At 47.4% G+C, this 16,192-nt stretch overlaps 1 protein-coding gene and 1 pseudogene across 8 annotated transcripts in view; both read left to right on the forward strand.

Moving 5' to 3' along the window:
• Window positions 1–16,192, forward strand: part of ANKS3 (ankyrin repeat and sterile alpha motif domain containing 3) — a 34,459-nt gene that overhangs the window by 295 nt on the left and 17,972 nt on the right. For 5 of the 8 annotated variants that reach the window (XR_010731193.1, XR_010731194.1, XM_066275031.1 and 2 more), the window contains exons 2-6: window positions 3,203–3,410; window positions 5,508–5,706; window positions 5,899–6,020; window positions 7,636–7,717; window positions 10,037–10,172. The exons of 1 other annotated variant lie outside the window; for it this stretch is intronic. Coding sequence is in view for 5 of the 7 variants with exons in the window: in XM_066275031.1 (XP_066131128.1) it covers window positions 3,203–3,410; window positions 5,508–5,706; window positions 5,899–6,020; window positions 7,636–7,717; window positions 10,037–10,172 (747 nt within the window). In the remaining 2 variants the exon portion in view is untranslated. Of the gene's footprint in view, window positions 1–3,202; window positions 3,411–5,507; window positions 5,707–5,898; window positions 6,021–7,635; window positions 7,718–10,036; window positions 10,173–16,192 lie in introns of those variants that run through there. 2 more of the 8 variants (XM_066275033.1, XM_066275036.1) reach the window with 2 other exon arrangements.
• Window positions 10,378–13,330, forward strand: LOC136334073 (keratin, type I cytoskeletal 18 pseudogene; annotated as a pseudogene).

Genomic DNA, 16,192 nt, shown 5'->3' on the forward strand with positions numbered 1-16,192 from the left:
TGCAGCTGTGGAGTGGGGACGATAAAGCCACGTTCTGTGTAGGGTTATTGGGAGGAGGCGCCAAGGGACGTCAGAGCTGTAGGTGCTGGGCTCTTCCCTGGGGACTCTACCCAGGGCCTGAGAAAGAAGTTGGAATACCCCGGCGCCACGGAAGGCCCACGAGCCAGGGAAGGAGGGAGTGCCTCCGGGCTTTTACAAATCTCTTTCCTGTGGGCGTGACAGTCGACCACCAACGTCATCTTTTTCTTAAGTTAGCATTTTGCTTATTTTTAAGTAATGGATTCTTAGTAAATTACAAAATGGACTGACCCAGAAGGCAACGTCTAAAAAGGTCCTGTCCCTAGTACTGCTTCTTGGAGATAAGTTCTGGAAGCGACATGCGAAAGATACTTTTTACAAGTTTTCAAGTGTAATCATGTAATGCATAGCGAATACCCCGCCCTTGTGAAGTGTCTGGCTTGTGGCAGGGTGAAAAGGAAGTAATAATAACGTTATGGTCCCTTCGCATCTAGATTATCTCTTGGTAAGCCCCTTGAGCAGGAGTCTAGCTCTGATTACCCCTCAACACTGTTCCCAAGTGTCAGACCTGTGAGCATCCAGTAGAAGTGATAACATTGGCCCCACCTGAGAGGAGGCATTTGGGGTAGAAGAGACACACCCACAGGAGACTTGAGTGGATATTGAAAGGACCTCAGAACTGACACTCAGCTGAGTTTGGCTTCTAAGCCAGGGTCAGGACTTTTCTGGTTGAGGGTTCTCAAGTGTGGAGAGAGGTACTTGAACCCAGGCCCTCCCAGTGTGAAAGGTAGTGGTTCCAGGAGGCAGGGCTTTGCTCTGAGTTTTGTTGCCTGTAGGCCCCATCACATGTACATATACTCTTGCAAAGGGCCTACAAATTTTTTGTCCTCCAAATCGGTGGCTTGTCTGTTGTTTGGCCATCTTGGCTGTCACCTGGGGCTTGGAAACATTCTTTAGTAGAGATGAGGTCCTAGTGGACTCTGAACCACTGTGGTACCTTTAGGCCATCTGAACTGGATGTGCCCTTGTTTTCTCTATCCCTCTCCTATGCCTGCTTCCTTGTTCTTTCCTACCTAGAGTAGAATAAGAGACAAATGTAACTCCTGGACCTGACAGTTCTGCTAGGAAGGTAATGACTTGACCTTGATTTGGGTAGGATTCCCAGAAGAAAGGACTCTCATAATCACACTCTTCTTCCTGGTGTTTCCCCATCTCTCCAGCTTCAAGGGATGCATAGGTGGATTCCTGGTCACTTAGCATTTGCTGCACACCAAGCACATCCTAGTTTCTGTGGTAGGGGCTCTCAAGTTTTTTCAAAGTTAATTTGTGGCCTGACCTGTGGTGGCGCAGTGGATAAAGCATTGACCTGGAACATTGAGGTCACCAGTTCGAAACCCAGGGCTTGTCTGGTCAAGGTACATAAGGGAGTTGATGCTTCCTACTCCTCCCCCTGCCCTTCTCTCTCTTGCTCTTGCTCTCTCGCTCTCCCTCCCCCTTTTCCTTCTCCCCCCTACTCCTTCCCGCCTCTCTCAAATGAATAAATTTTAAAAATTTATTTGTTAAAAATAATTTACATACAGTAAAATTCACTCATTTGATGTTCAGGTCTGTGAGTTTTGATAACTACATAGAGTCATATATCTGCCAATTAAGATTCAGAACAGGGAAAAAAAAGATTCATAACAGGTCTGGCACCCTCAAATTTCCTCTTGCTGTCTGTGCGGCCCCCCCCCCCCCCCCCCCCCAGTACTACCAACTTTTCCTCCAACCCTTTGGTTTTGTGTTTTCTAGAAAGTCAAATAAATGGAATCATACAGTAAGTAACCTCCGAGTCTGGCCTTTTTTTTTTTTTTTTTTTTTCATTTTTTTCATTTTTCTGAAGCTGGAAACAGGGAGAGACAGTCAGACAGACTCCCGCATGCGCCCGACCGGGATCCACCCGGCACGCCCACCAGGGGCGGTGCTCTGCCCCCCAGGGGGCGATGCTCTGCCCATCCTGGGCGTCGCCATATTGCGACCAGAGCCACTCTAGCGCCTGAGGCAGAGGCCACAGAGCCATGCCCAGCGCCCGGGCCATCTTGGCTCCAATGGAGCCTTGGCTGCGGGAGGGGAAGAGAGAGACAGAGAGGAAAGCGCGGCGGAGGGGTGGAGAAGCAAATGGGCGCTTCTCCTATGTGCCCTGGCCGGGAATCGAACCCGGGTCCTCCGCACGCTAGGCCGACGCTCTACCGCTGAGCCAACCGGCCAGGGCCCGAGTCTGGCTTTTAAAAGCTCATTGTGGCCTGACCAGGTGGTGGTGCAGTAGATAGAGCGTCAGGCTGGGATGTGGAGGACCCAGGTTCAAGACCCCGAAGTTGCCAGCTTGAGCGCAGGCTCATCTGGTTTGAGCAAAAGCTCACCAGCTTGGACCCCAGGTCACTGGCTCGAGCAAGGGGTTACTTGTAGCCCCACAGTCAAGGCACATATGAGAAAGCAATCAGTGAACAACTAAGATGTCAAAACGAAAAACTGATGTTTCTCATCTCTCTTTCCTGTCTGTCTGTCCCTATCTATCCCTCTCGCTGACTCTATCTCTGTCCCTGTATTAAAAAAAAAAAAAAAAAAAAGCCCATTGTGTTTGAGGTTGGTTCATGTGCTGTGTAGTATATTCTGTGAATCACATATTGTTCTTTCTGCCAGTTGTTGAGTAAATTCCATCCTATGAATGTGCTATAGTTTGTTTACAAATTCTTCCATGTGTCTTTAACAGCAGCCCTTTGAGATATTATGTATCCATTAGACAGAGAGGAACTGGGAATGGGAGATGCTAAATAGCAGAGCTAAATTTTCATCTGACTCTAAGTCCAGGGTTCTTTCCCACCACACCCAAGAGCTGATTTGGTCCACTGACCCCGCCGTCATTTCTGTAATGATCATCCAAGAGCTTGTCAGAGTTCCTGAGTTTCTGGAAAATACTCTTCCTAGAACGTGTGGCCTGAGGAATAGTGAAGGGAAATATACACTGCAGTTTATGATTCACCATATATGCTCTTCTTCTTCTGTCTGGTGATAAGCTCGCAAAATCATACACTATTTAATGAAAGAAAGTTGTTTAATTGAATCCCAGAAAGGAGTTGACTGCACTGGGTAGCAGTCTGCTAAGATAGGAGTGTGACCATCCTGTTTCATTCCCTGAAACTACCAGGAAAGAAAGACCTAACGCCCGGACCTCCCTTCACAGTGATGTCGGAGCTCAGCGATGAAGCCAGTGAGCCCGAACTCCTGACCTGCAGCTTGTCCATGTGGCACGGGCTGGGCTCCCAGGTCAGCTGGGAGGAGCTGGCCGTCCCCCTGGATCTCCACACGGCTGCTTCCATCGGCCAGTATGAAGTGGTGAAGGAATGTGTGCAGCGGTAAGACGTCTGGGAAACGTTCCTTCTCCTTAAATTTTGAGGACCTTCTTAGTGGCTTCAGCTCCCACATAGAGATACCAGTGAGCTAGCCGGGCCTTGTTGACATCTAACACGTGCGGCCGAGATACCCCTGCCTCTCTAGTGCAGTTGTCACTAATGATTTATGTTGGACTCTACTAAGTGTTTGTTCCTAGGAGGAAAAAGCTAGTTTAAACTTTTTCATAGCCTTAGTTAGAAACATTTCTGCTTGCTTTAACCAAAATAATTTTACGGTTTTCACTAATTGCAGAAATGTTCAAACAAAAATAAAGATAGAAAGTGATGCCCTCTGACCTTTTCCCAAGGGGTTCATTTTAATCCCTTGTGCCCTCTCTCTCCAGCTTCTGCCATAGAGGAGGAGGAGGCAGGAAGGTTTATCTGCCCCTCTGGAGGATTGCCACCTGAACTAACTGCTCACATACCATTTTTACCAATGTCACATGTAATTAAGTCCCAGTGCAACAGCAGTAGCCCTTGGCTGTGTCTTGTTTGTAGTGCCATGTGTACCTACTGTAATTCTTGAAAAAGAAGCTGTCTCCTCACCGCCGTTCCCTTATGATTGCCACACTTTGTGCTGTTTCCATTTCTTATCGATAACTCAGAGAAGCAGTTCTGTGCCCATACCTACTGTGCCTTTTTCAGTTTCTGGGATGCCAAAACCAAGCCTCGTTGAAGCCCCAGATTTCCAGTGCCCAAGTCATAGCCATCGCTTATAAAACGCTGGCCATCGAGTGCAGGTGCGCTGTGGTGAGGGATAGCCCGTTATCCAGCTGCACTGGGCGGCCCGGGGGGCGTGTAGCTGGGAACGCTGGCAGCATATCTGCACAGGGGCAACAGAGCCCTGTTCACACTCTGCTCCTTGGGCAGTCTTGGGCTTTTAAGACTTTGGGTGTGCTGGTAACACATACAATCCAGAACTGGCTCCCCAGAGGAAAAGAGGGGAGTGTGTGCTCTGATTGGGACTGGAATGCTCGTCGAGCCCAAGGCTTGCTTGCAGTAAGTTGGACTGAGAACCCGAGGAGTTGGAGGCATCAGAATGGGGGACTGGGCCTGACCTGTGGTGGCGCAGTGGATAAAGCGTCGACCTGGATGTGCTGAGGTCGCTGGTTCGAAACCCTGGGCTTGCCTGGTCAAGGCACATGTGGGAGTTGATGCTTCCAGCTCCTACCCCCTTCTCTCTCTCTGTTTCTTTCTCCTCTCTCTCCCTCTCTGTCTCTCTCTCCTCTCTAAAAATGAATAAATAAAATAAAATAAATTAAAAAAAAAAAAAAGAATGGGGGACTGGGCTGGTGGAGGTGTGAGAGCTTCAGGTTCTGCCCTGGGTCAGGCCCCTCTCTCCGTGGGGAACTGACTGCTCTGTCAGTGAAGGTCATGTGGTGAGGATGAATTGATCTTCCTGTGGCCCTCCCAGCCAGTGGCTGTTACTGCATTCTTGAAATCAGGACCTTTCAGAAGGGCTGTGTGGGCATCCCAGAGTCAATAGAAGATGCTGGTGAATGGCATGGCTCATTGCATACAAACCTGTGAGAGGCACAGACTGTGTGGACTGGGTGGCAGTTGCCTGCCCCTTGGAGGCGAGGACTGTGGAAGAGGAAAGGCTGTATTGCATGAACTCCACAGGGTGTTCTTGGAAGTGGGTGTTATCTCCATAACCCAACCCCAAACTTTAGGTTGTAAAGCCCACTTTTTTTTCATGTGGGAAATGCTTTTCTAGGATTTTAATGGATATCAGTGAGAAAGATAGATCATGGATTTTCTAAGACTGTTTCTGTAGGGTAAGGTGACAGAGGAGTCGCAGTGGGGCTCCGTTGTCTGAGTCCCTCCCTCTCCCCACTGGACTAGCAGACTGTGGCCCATTGGTGGAAGGTAGTCGAGGCTCCGGATCAGGATTTCTGGACCTCAGCACAACTGCCAGTCTGGGCCAGGTTATTCTTTATTACTGTGGGGCTGTCTGTACACTGTAGGCTGTTTAGCAGGCTCCCTGGCCTCCACTCTGGCTCTGGTTAACCCCACATGTGAGATGGCTGGGTGTATCTAGCATATCTTGCGTTTGTTTAGGAGAGAGTTAGATTTGAATAAGAAGAATGGTGGTGGCTGGACCCCGCTGATGTATGCCTCCTACATTGGACACGATACCATCGTGCACCTGCTGCTCGAGGCGGGGGTGAGTGTGAATGTGCCGACCCCAGAAGGGCAGACTCCACTGATGCTGGCTTCCAGCTGTGGCAACGAGAGCATCGCCTACTTTCTTCTCCAGGTGAGCTACGAGGGGACTCAGGCCCAGAAACCTGAGGGGCCCCTGGCTGCTCTGGCAGAGACGTGAACCGCTGTAGGCCATGGTGTGTGTGCGTGCGTAATCACTTTTGATTCTTTCAGCATGACAGCCTGCAGGCGACCGCCCCACGCAGAGGAGACAGGGCTGTAACGGGTATTCTGTGTTCTCTTGAAGCAAGGTGCCGAGCTAGAAATGAAGGACATCCAAGGCTGGACTGCGCTTTTCCACTGCACCAGCGCGGGGCATCAGCAGATGGTCAAATTCCTTTTGGACAGTGGGGCCAATGCCAACATGAGGTGATTACCAGGTTTTAAGTGGCCGTAGGAGTGGGCATGGCCAACTCTAACTCTAAGGAGGGCAATTGTAGAGACACCTACAGGCCGGAGTCAGGGCAACCCTTTTTCCATGTGAGGAGTTCAAAAGGACAGAAGTGACAGTTCCGCCCATGTGCGGAAGGCCTAGGGATAATTCTGGCCTTTTGACACGTGTCAGATGACATTGGGTGCAGCACTTCAAGCTCTCTAAGCCTCATTTTCTTTTTTTTTTTTTTTTTGTAGTTTTCTGAGGCTGGAAATGGGGAGGCAGTCAGACAGACTCCCGCATGCGCCCGACTGGGATCCACCCGGCACGCCCACCAGGGGGCGATGCTCTGCCCATCCGGGGCGTTGCTCTGTCGCAACCAGAGCCACTCTAGCGCCTGGGGCAGAGGCCACAGAGCCATCCTCAGCGCCTGGGCCATCTTTTGCTCCAATGGAGCCTCGGCTGCGGGAGGGGAAGAGAGAGACAGAAGAAGGAGAGGGGGAGGGGTAGAGAAGCAGATGGGTGCCTCTCTTGTGTGCCCTGGCCGGGAATCAAACCCGGGACTTCCGCACGCCAGGGCGACGCTCTACCACTGAGCCAACCAGCCAGGGCTAAGCCTCATTTTCTTTATCTGAAAACTGAGGATAGCAATGCCCATGTCATAGAGTTGTTAGAAGAATTACATGTTCTTTTTTATGCCAGGGACCTAACATGGTGAATGGCACTTAACTGGCTGTCTGAAGTGCTCATTCCTTTCTTTTTCTGGCCTTATCCGGTGAGGTGATGCTGCAAAGAGTCATGAGTTTCATATGTTGGAAGGGGTACTGTCTAAAGAGTGTCACGATGATAATCCCCTTTCAACACAGCATCCAGCTGTCACTGTCCACGGTCCCTGCTTGATGTCATCTATTATGAGACACACCATAGCTTTCCATGCCACCAAGAAAGAAAAAAAAAGCTACTAATTAAACTGGAACTCACCTGTGGATTTTAAGACCTATTCTGACTGTGGAGATGTTAAAATGCAAAAAGTGCTTTAGAATGGATGAAACCCAGTATTAGCTTGTTTTCTGTCTTCTAGACCATCGTGAAAGAAGTGAGAGGTAAGGGGCCCTCAGAAGACAGTGTTTAGGTAACCATAACCAAGCACAAAATATAAGCAGCAGGTACCAGGCATAGTCAGAGCAGGTATATTGTTAGTCCCAGAGCTTTTGGGAGGGTTCCTGGATGACGTTGAACCAAGACTATAGGGTTTGGATAGGTGGGTGGGAGACGTTAGCTTTCTGTGAGCAGTGAAGGACAGGAGCTGCCTTTCGTGAGTGATTCGAGTGGAGACTTACGAGATAGCAGGTCCGACAGCTTAGAAAGAGTGAAGATAGGGAGACATTATCTTTAGGACAAAAGATAGAGCTGGGGTAGAAACCAGAGGAGCTCCTGAGGCTGATGCGTTGATAAGAATTTTCTCATCTCTTCCCATTAATTCTTGCGAGAGGGAGACTTGCACTTAGGGATGGAGACGTGACATCAGCTTGGTTTTGTCTGCATCAGGGAAGCATCTCGCTGGCGGAACGTCCCTCCACTAATCATTGGACTGTGGCCTCTGTCTTGCAGGGAGCCGGTATATGGATTTACTCCTTTAATGGAAGCAGCTGCTGCTGGCCACGAAATAATCGTGCAGTATTTTCTGAATCATGTAAGTGACCCTCTTTATCAGCTTATAATTAGTGACAGTAAGTAAGGAATCACATCACTGAAGCATAAACTATTACAGAATTTCCTGCTTCACAGAAATAGCTGCTCTTCATCTGGTTATTCAACACATTTTTTTATTTATTTATTTTTTTATTTTTTATTTTTTACAGAGACAGAGAGTGAGTCAGAGAGAGGGATAGACAGGGACAGACAGACAGGAACGGAGAGAGATGAGAAGCATCAATCATTAGTTTTTCATTGCGCATTGCAACACCTTAGTTGTTCATTGATTGCTTTCTCATATGTGCCTTGACTGCGGGCCTTCAGCAGACCGAGTAACCCCTTGCTGGAGCCAGCGACCTTGGGTTCAAACTGGTGGGCTTTTCCTCAAACCAGATGAGCCCACACTCAAGCTGGTGACCTCGGGGTCATGAACCCGGGTCCTCTGCATCCCAGTCCAACGCTCTATCCACTGCGCCACCGCCTGGTCAGGCACATTTTTATTTTATTATTATTATTTTTTACAGAGACAGAGAGTCAGAGAAAGGGATAGATAGGGACAGTCAGACAGGAAAAGAGAGAGATGAGAAGCATCAATCATTAGTTTTTTGTTGCAACACCTTAGTTGTTCACTGATTGCTTTCTCATATGTGCCTTGACCGTGGGCCTTCAGCAGACTGAGTAACCCTTTGTTTGAGCCAGCAACCTTGGGTCCAAGCTGGTGAGCTTTGCTCAAACCAGTTGAGCCTGCGCTCAAGCTGGCGACCTCGGAGTCTTGAACCTGGGTCCTTCGCATCCCAGTCTGATGCTCTATCCACTGCGCCACCGCCTGGCCAGGCAACACATTTTAATTTTGAGTACAGTTGATGCCAAGTTTTGAGTGGCACTCAGGCATTAGGGGTACAGAGGTGAGTACAGTATTCTGTAAGAATTTAAAAAATACTATTATCTCAACAGTAGGGAAGATATATTTTAATTTTTTAATTAATTTATTTTTTAGAGAGAGATAGGGACAGACAAGGGAGAAAGATGAGAAGCATTAACTCATAGTTGCAGCCCTGTAGTTGTTCATTGTTTGCTTTCTTTTATTTTTTATTATTTTAAGTGAGAGGAGGGGAGATAGAGAGATAGACTCCTGCCTGCGCCCTGACTGGGATCTACTCAGCAACCCCTGTCTGGGGCTAATGCTCAAATCAACCGAGCTATCCTCAGCACCCGGGGCCAACACTTGAACCAATTGAACCACTGACTGCAAGAGGAGAAGAGAGAGGGAAGAGTAGAGAAGCAGATGGTCACTTCTCATGTATACCCTGACTGGGGCTTGAACCCAGGACTTCTGCACACTGGGCCAATACTCTTATCCACTGAGCCAACTGGCCAGGGCCTGAATTGATTGCTTTCTCACTTGTGCCTTGATCGGGGGCTCCAGCCAAGTCAGTGACCCCTTGCTTAAACCAACCACCCTGGGTTTCAAGCCAGCGACCATGAGGTCATGTCTATGATCCCACACTCAGGCTGGTGAGCCTACACTCAAGCCAGCGACCTTGGAGTTTTGAACCTGGGACCTCAGCATCCAAGGTTGATGCTCTGTCCACTGCACCACCACCAGCCAGGTGCTCTGATACGATTTTTAAAGGCTGCCTCTGTAGTGAATCTGTTGTCTCCAGTGGTCTGTGTGAAGAGAGGGAAGCATGGTGGCTGCCGGCCCGGGTGCTAGCGGTGAAGGGAGCCTCCCATGCACAGCAGCCTGAGTTTATCCTCCTCACCAGGAGCACCTGCCTGCCTCTCCTTTAAGTGTCTGCCAGCCCCAGAATGGCTGAATGCCAAAAGGCAGTGAACTTGGAGAACTTCCTTCGCTGTGAGATGGCTGGGTTACTGCCTTATTTGATGACCCAGCAAGATCCTTCCCACGCCCCCAGTTTTAGCACTGAGAGTGAGAGACCACAGGCCTTTGCCTGTTCTCCTAAAGCTGTGAAATTTTAGAGCAGTGGTTTTCAACCTTTTTATACTTGAGGACCAGTGAAAATAGAATTATTTCAGGGACCGCTAAAGCAGAAATCACCCTGAGCATAAGTGAATTCAACTAAGATCTTTGGGTCTATAATATTCATACAACATCGGGGTGGTTAACTCTTTGCAGACCAGCACAAAATTTCTGGCGGACCCATCCGTGGACTGGTGATTGAAAACACTGTTTTAGAGGACCCTGGGTGCAGCCCTAAGAAGCCATTGTACCTCTCGTCCTGGGTCCGCAGCCCTGGAAGTGAGAGTGCTTTGCAGGGGAGGTTCCTAACTCTTGTTCTTTTACCAACTTCCATAGGGAGTCAAAGTGGACATGAGAGACCACAGTGGTGCCACAGCCCGAATGCTGGCCAAGCAGTATGGACACATGAAGATAGTGGAGTTGATAGATGCTCACTCGCTTTCTCTGCCTAAGAGCCTCTATCGAAGCCCAGGTATTTGTGTCTGCAGCCTCACCCTCTGCTGGAGTCCCACCCCTGCTCTCTCCCGCTTCAAGAGATTTGGCTTCTGCAGCCTTGCCAGACCTCTGCCTCTCCTGGTGACTCCACTGTGCAGTGAATGTTGAGGCCTGCTTGTCTAATAGGAGAGGACAAGGCAGTTAGGGTGTAGCACCTGCCAGGCTGAATTTGGGTACACAAGATGCAGGCATGTGTCACCCACGCAGCAGCAAGAGGGCAGCTTCACAAAGGGGCTGGCTTCTGGGTTTTGTTTCTTGACTTGCTTATTGTGTTTGTTGCCATGCAAAATGTTTTAATTTTATATAGTCATATTCACCAATCCTTATTTCCTCTGGATTTTTTTTTTTTTTCCTAATCAGTCCTGCATTTTTATTCAGCTATGAAAAGTTTACATAAAAGACAGGAAGAAGCAACGAAAATAAAAAGTATAAGTTACAAATAAATATAAATCTGAACTTAAAAATTAATAATTTAACTATGGTAATAAATTTCCTTAAGATATTTTAACATAAAACACTTTAAGACCATATACAAACATAAAATATTAAACTTATTTTAAACATCAAACTAATCTTTCTTGATATAAAACTCCAAATATTTTAGTATCTTTTTACCAACAAATTTAAAACCATAGCTGTTCAGCAATCATGATCCAATCAGATGACCAAAGCCTTCCTAGTCTTATAATTTAGTGTTGTTTTTTTTTAAAAAACTTTTTACTTAAAAATAACAACAGACTCATGACAAATTGCAAATATTCCTCTGGATTTTGAGTCACAAAAAAATCTTTCCCTGTGCCCTGGTTGTACAAGAATTCACCCATGTTTTCTTCCAGTACTGACATGGTTTTATTTTTTATGTTGAGATCTCTGACCCATTTATACATTATTTTTATGTCTGATATGAGGCATGTTTTTTAAATGGCTAGCCAGTTGTCCTAGCATCACTTATTTAAAAGTCTAACCTTGACCTAATGATCTGAGAGGCTGTCTTTGTCACACATACACAATTTCCTTTTGTGCTTTGGACTTCCTGTTCTGTTCCTGGTCTATCTGTTCACACCCACAGCCACGCTGCTTTCATTAGAGGCTTCTTGTAATACGGTTTACTATCTGGTAGGGCTGGTCTCCCTGTAGCTTTCCTTTTCCAGTGTTTTCATAGCTATAACTTTTTTGTACCTGTGTGAACTTGAGCATCAGCTTGTTTAGCTCTTTAAAAACAGCCTGTTGATACTGAGATTGTGGCAGATGGATACATTAATGACCCCCTTGACTGTTGCTTGAACCTGACTCTTGGCTTCTCGCCTTCCTCCCTTTGCAACGTGAGCTTCGGCACCCGCTCCAGTTTCTCCGCAAACTACCGGTCCCTGGGCTCCATGCAGTCACCCAGCCACTGGGCCTGGCCAGCCAGCAGTGTGGCCAGCGTACATGGGGTACTGGGGACTCTGGCTCCTGGATCTTCGCGTTCCCTTGCACCAGCGTTCGGGGCAGCTGGGGGCCCGGGGTCCTGGCTGTGGGGGCAGCCGGGGGTCTGGAGGGCATAGGGGTCATCTAGAGGGAGAAGGACTATGCAGTGCCTGAATGATCACCTGGGCTGCTACCTGGAGAGGGTGAGAAGCCTGGAAGCTGATAATTGGAGACTAGAGAGCAAAATCTGGGGATACCTGGAGAAGGAGGGACCCCAGGTCAGAGATGGGGGCATCATTTCAAGACCACCGAGGATCTGAGGGCTCAGATCTTTGCAAGTTCTGTGTACAGTGCCCTTTTTTTTTTTCTGAAGTTGGAAATGGAGAGGCAGTCAGACTCCCACATGCGCCCGACCGAGATCCACCCGGCATGCCCACCAGGGGGCGATGCTTTGTCCATCTGGGGCGTTGCTCTGTTTCAACCAGAGTCATTCTAGCGCCTGAGGCAGAGGCCACAGAGCCATCCTCAGCGCCCAGGCCAACTTTGCTCCAGTGGAGCCTTGGCTGCGGGAGGGTAAGAGAGAGACAGAGAGGAAGGAGAGGGGGAGGGGTGGAGAAGCAGATGGGCGCTTCTCCTGTGTGCCCTGGCCGGGAATCGAACCCGGGACTCCTGCACGCCAGGCTGACGCTCTACCACTGAGCAAACCCGCCAGAGCCAACAGTGCCCATCTTGCTGCTGATGACTTCAGAGTCAAGTATGAGGTGGAGGGGACTGTGCACCAGTCTGTAGAGAATGACATCCGTGGGCTCCAGAAGGTCAGTAATGACCCCAGTATCCCTCAGCTGCAGCTGGAGACAGCGCGAGACTCTCAAGGAGATGCTCTTCATGAAGAAGAACCCCGAGGAAGAAGTAAACGGTCTATAAAGCCAGATTGCCAGCTTTGGGTTGACCATGGAGTTGGATGCCCCCAAATCTCAGGATCTCACCAAGATCATGAAGGACATCTGGGCCCAGTATGATGAGTTGGCTCGGAAGAACTGACAGGATCTAGACAAGTACTGGTCCCAGGAAACTGAGGAGAGTGCTAGAGTGGTAACTTCGCAGACCACTGAGATAGGACCTGCTGAGATAATAGTCACAGAGCTGAGATGTGTGGTCCAGCCCTTGGAGATTGACCTGGACTCGGGAAATGCGGGCCAGCTTGCAGAACAGCGTGAGAGAGGTGGGCATGCACTATGCCATGCAGACGGAACGGCTCAGTGGGAGCCTGCACCTGTAGTTAGAGCTGGACCAGACCTGGGCAGAGGGGCAGGGCCAGGCCCAGGAATATGAGGCCCTGCTGAACATCAGGGTCAAGCTGGAGGCTGGGATCGCCACCTACTGCTGCCTGCTGGAAGAAAGGGAGGACTTCAGTCTTAGTGACGCACTGGGCAACTAACTCTGTTCAATCATCCAAAGGCCACCTCCCTCAGGATTGTGGATGGCAAAGTGGTGTCTGAGGTCATTGACACCAAAGTGCTGAGGCATTAAAGGCAGCAGATGTGGGGCGCCCCTTGGGGGCCATGAGGCCAATAAAAAGTTCAGAGGCGCCTGACCTGTGGTGGCGCAGTGGATAAAGCATCGACCTGGAAATGCTGAGGTCGCCAGTTTGAAACCCTGGGCTTGCCTGGTCAGGGCACATATGGGAGTTGATGCTTCCAGCTCCTCCCCCCTTCTCTCTACCTCTCTCTCTCCTCTCTAAAAATGAATAAAAAATAAAAAAATAAAAAATAAAATAAAAAGTTCAGAGGTCTTTGAAAAAACAGATTACTCCTTGACGTTGTTGAGTTGTCCCATCTAACAAAAGGAGTGTGCTTTTGTTCAAATATACTTTTGTGTATTGGGGTTTGAGAGTTTTTCTCATACACATTTTATATATAACTTAAGTGTATTCCTACATATTTGAATTTTTTTCTTTTTTGCTATTGTAAATGGGGTTTCACTGCTGTCATATCCTGTAACTGCTTATTGTCTGTGAATATGAAGGCTACTGATGTCTGTATACCAATTTTATATTCTGCCTTACTCAGTTTTTTCATTGTTTGAGTTAGTATTGTTTAATAATTTCTGAGGTTTTTCAGTTTAACCTTCATATAATCTGCAGATAGGGATAGATTTAGTACTGCTTTCTCATTTTTTATACTTCTTTGTTTTTTCCAAGCGAGAGGAGGAGAAAGAGACTCCTGCATGCACCCTGACCAGGATCCATCCGGCAAGCCCCATCTGGGGCCATGCTCGCAAGTGAGCTATTTTTAGTACCTGAGGCGGAGGCTCCACATAGCCATTCTTAGTGCCCGTGGCCGATGTGCTCAAACCAATTGAGCTATGGCTGCGGGAGACGAAGAGAGAGAGAGAGAAGGCGAAGGAGTGGAGAAGCAGGTCATTGCTTCTCCTGTGTGCCCTGACCAGTAATTAAACCTAGGACTTCTGCACACCGGGCTGACACTACCATTGAGCCAAAGAGCCAGGGCCCATGGCTGATTTTTTATAGTTCTGATTACTTTTATTTAGTTTCATTGGCTAATACTTGTAATACAATGTTGAATATAGTGGAGACAGTGGACATTCACTGGGTCCTTACCTTAGCAGAAATACCACATTAAGTAAGATGCTGAGTTAAGAGGAAGGTGTGTCGGCCTGGCGTGCAGGAGTCCTGGGTTCGATTCCCGGCCAGGGCACACAGGAGAAGCACCCATCTGCTTCTCCACCCCTCCCCCTCTCCTTCCTCTCCATCTCTCTTCCTCTCCCGCAGCCAAGGCTCCATTGGAGCAAAGTTGACCCGGCGCTGAGGATGGCTCCATGGCCTCTGCCTCAGGCGCTAGAATGGCTCTGGTTGTAACAGAACAACGCCCCAGATGGGCAGAGCATTACCCCCTGGTGGGCGTGCCAGGTGGATCCCGGTCGGGTGCATGCGGGAATCTGTCTGACTGCCTCCTCGTTTCCAACTTCAGAAAAATACAAATATATATATATATATATATATATATATATATTTTTTTTTTTTTTTTTTTTTTTTTTTTTTTTAAATAAAAGAGGAAGGTGTGCAGTCCTGGCTGGGTCACTCAGTTGAGCAGCATTCGGATACACCAAGGTGCATTTTCCATCTCTGGTCAGGGCACATATAAGAATCACCAATGAATGCATAAATAAGTGGAACAACAATGTCTCTCTCTCTCTCTCCCTTTTTTCTCTAAATTCAATCAATCAATAAGGAACATTTTAAAAAAGATATCTGTCATTTCCTATATTCATGAATGTTTTCTATAGGAATAAGTGTTAAATTTTGTCAAAGGCTTTTTCTTTTTCATTGATTTTGAGAGAGGAAGAGAGAGAGAGAGAGGCATCAACGCTTTCCACTTAGTTGTGCACCCATTGATTGCTTCTCATCTGTTTCCTGACCGGGGCTCACACTGGCGACCTCAGGGTCGAGCCAGCAACTCCAGGATCATCGTCTTAGGCACTTTGAGACGATACTCTAGCGACTGCACCACTGGGCAAGACATGAAAGGCTTTTCAGCATCTCCTGAGATGTTTATGAATTTTCTCCTTGAATCTGTTAACATGATATATTAATGAATTTCATAACAATGAACCAACTTGACATTCTTGGCATAAATCTTACTTGGTGTATTATTTCCCTAATACGATGTTGGATTGTTTGCTGATGTTTTTAATGTTTTATATGGTTATTCATTCATAAAGAATATTGGTCTGTAATTTTCCTCTTTTGTTCTATCTTCATCAGGTATAAATATCAATATTATACTTGCTTCATTAAAAGAATATGGAAGTTTTCCTTCCTTTATTGTGCTCTAGAACAATTTTTGCAGCATTGGTGCCCCATGGCCTTTGATGGTTTGGCAGGATTCTCCTGTGAAACCATCTGGGCCTGGTCTTTCTTTGTGGGGGGATTCCTTGATAAGTTCTGTTTCTCTATAGAGATTGGTTTGCGTAAGTTTTCTCATTTAACTGGGGTCAGCTTTGATAAACTCTGTTTTGAAATCATTTCATCCAGGATTTCAAGCTTCTTTACACAGACGTCTGAAAACAGTTTTTTTCTCTTTCTCTTAAAAAGTTTCTTCTGTTTCAGTGGTTATTTTCCCTCATCTTTTATTTTGCCATCTTTCTTCTCCATCCTGTCTCTCAGATGCTTTTTACTGCTTTCTATCATTTATTCTTTGGTGGGTTTCATACTTTTCTTCAGCACTTCTGGTTCATTTTCCATATCAGATCTGTTCTTCCTTGGGCACCTGGTACGACAATCTTTAATTTTTAATTTTGACTTAAAATTTTCTTTCCCTAAGTTCAGTCAATTTTCTCATCATTCCTATGTGTGTGTGCGAATGTGTGTGTGTGTGTCTTTTTGTTCTCAGTTTTGAGTTTCTGATTCGGGGTGCGTTTTCCTGTCCTCAGATGCTATTGAGCAGAGTATGCCACAGTTTTTCCTGCTTAGTCCTCGTTGGCTTCCTTTTGGAGAGAGGGAGGGGATGTTTTCACTTGCCGTGTGTTTTGTTACTGTTTTGTGTGCTCTCTAGCGCTTGTGTGTTGGTG

The sequence above is a fragment of the Saccopteryx bilineata genome, chromosome 4 (assembly GCF_036850765.1).
Source record: "Saccopteryx bilineata isolate mSacBil1 chromosome 4, mSacBil1_pri_phased_curated, whole genome shotgun sequence".
NCBI lineage: Eukaryota > Metazoa > Chordata > Mammalia > Chiroptera > Emballonuridae > Saccopteryx > Saccopteryx bilineata.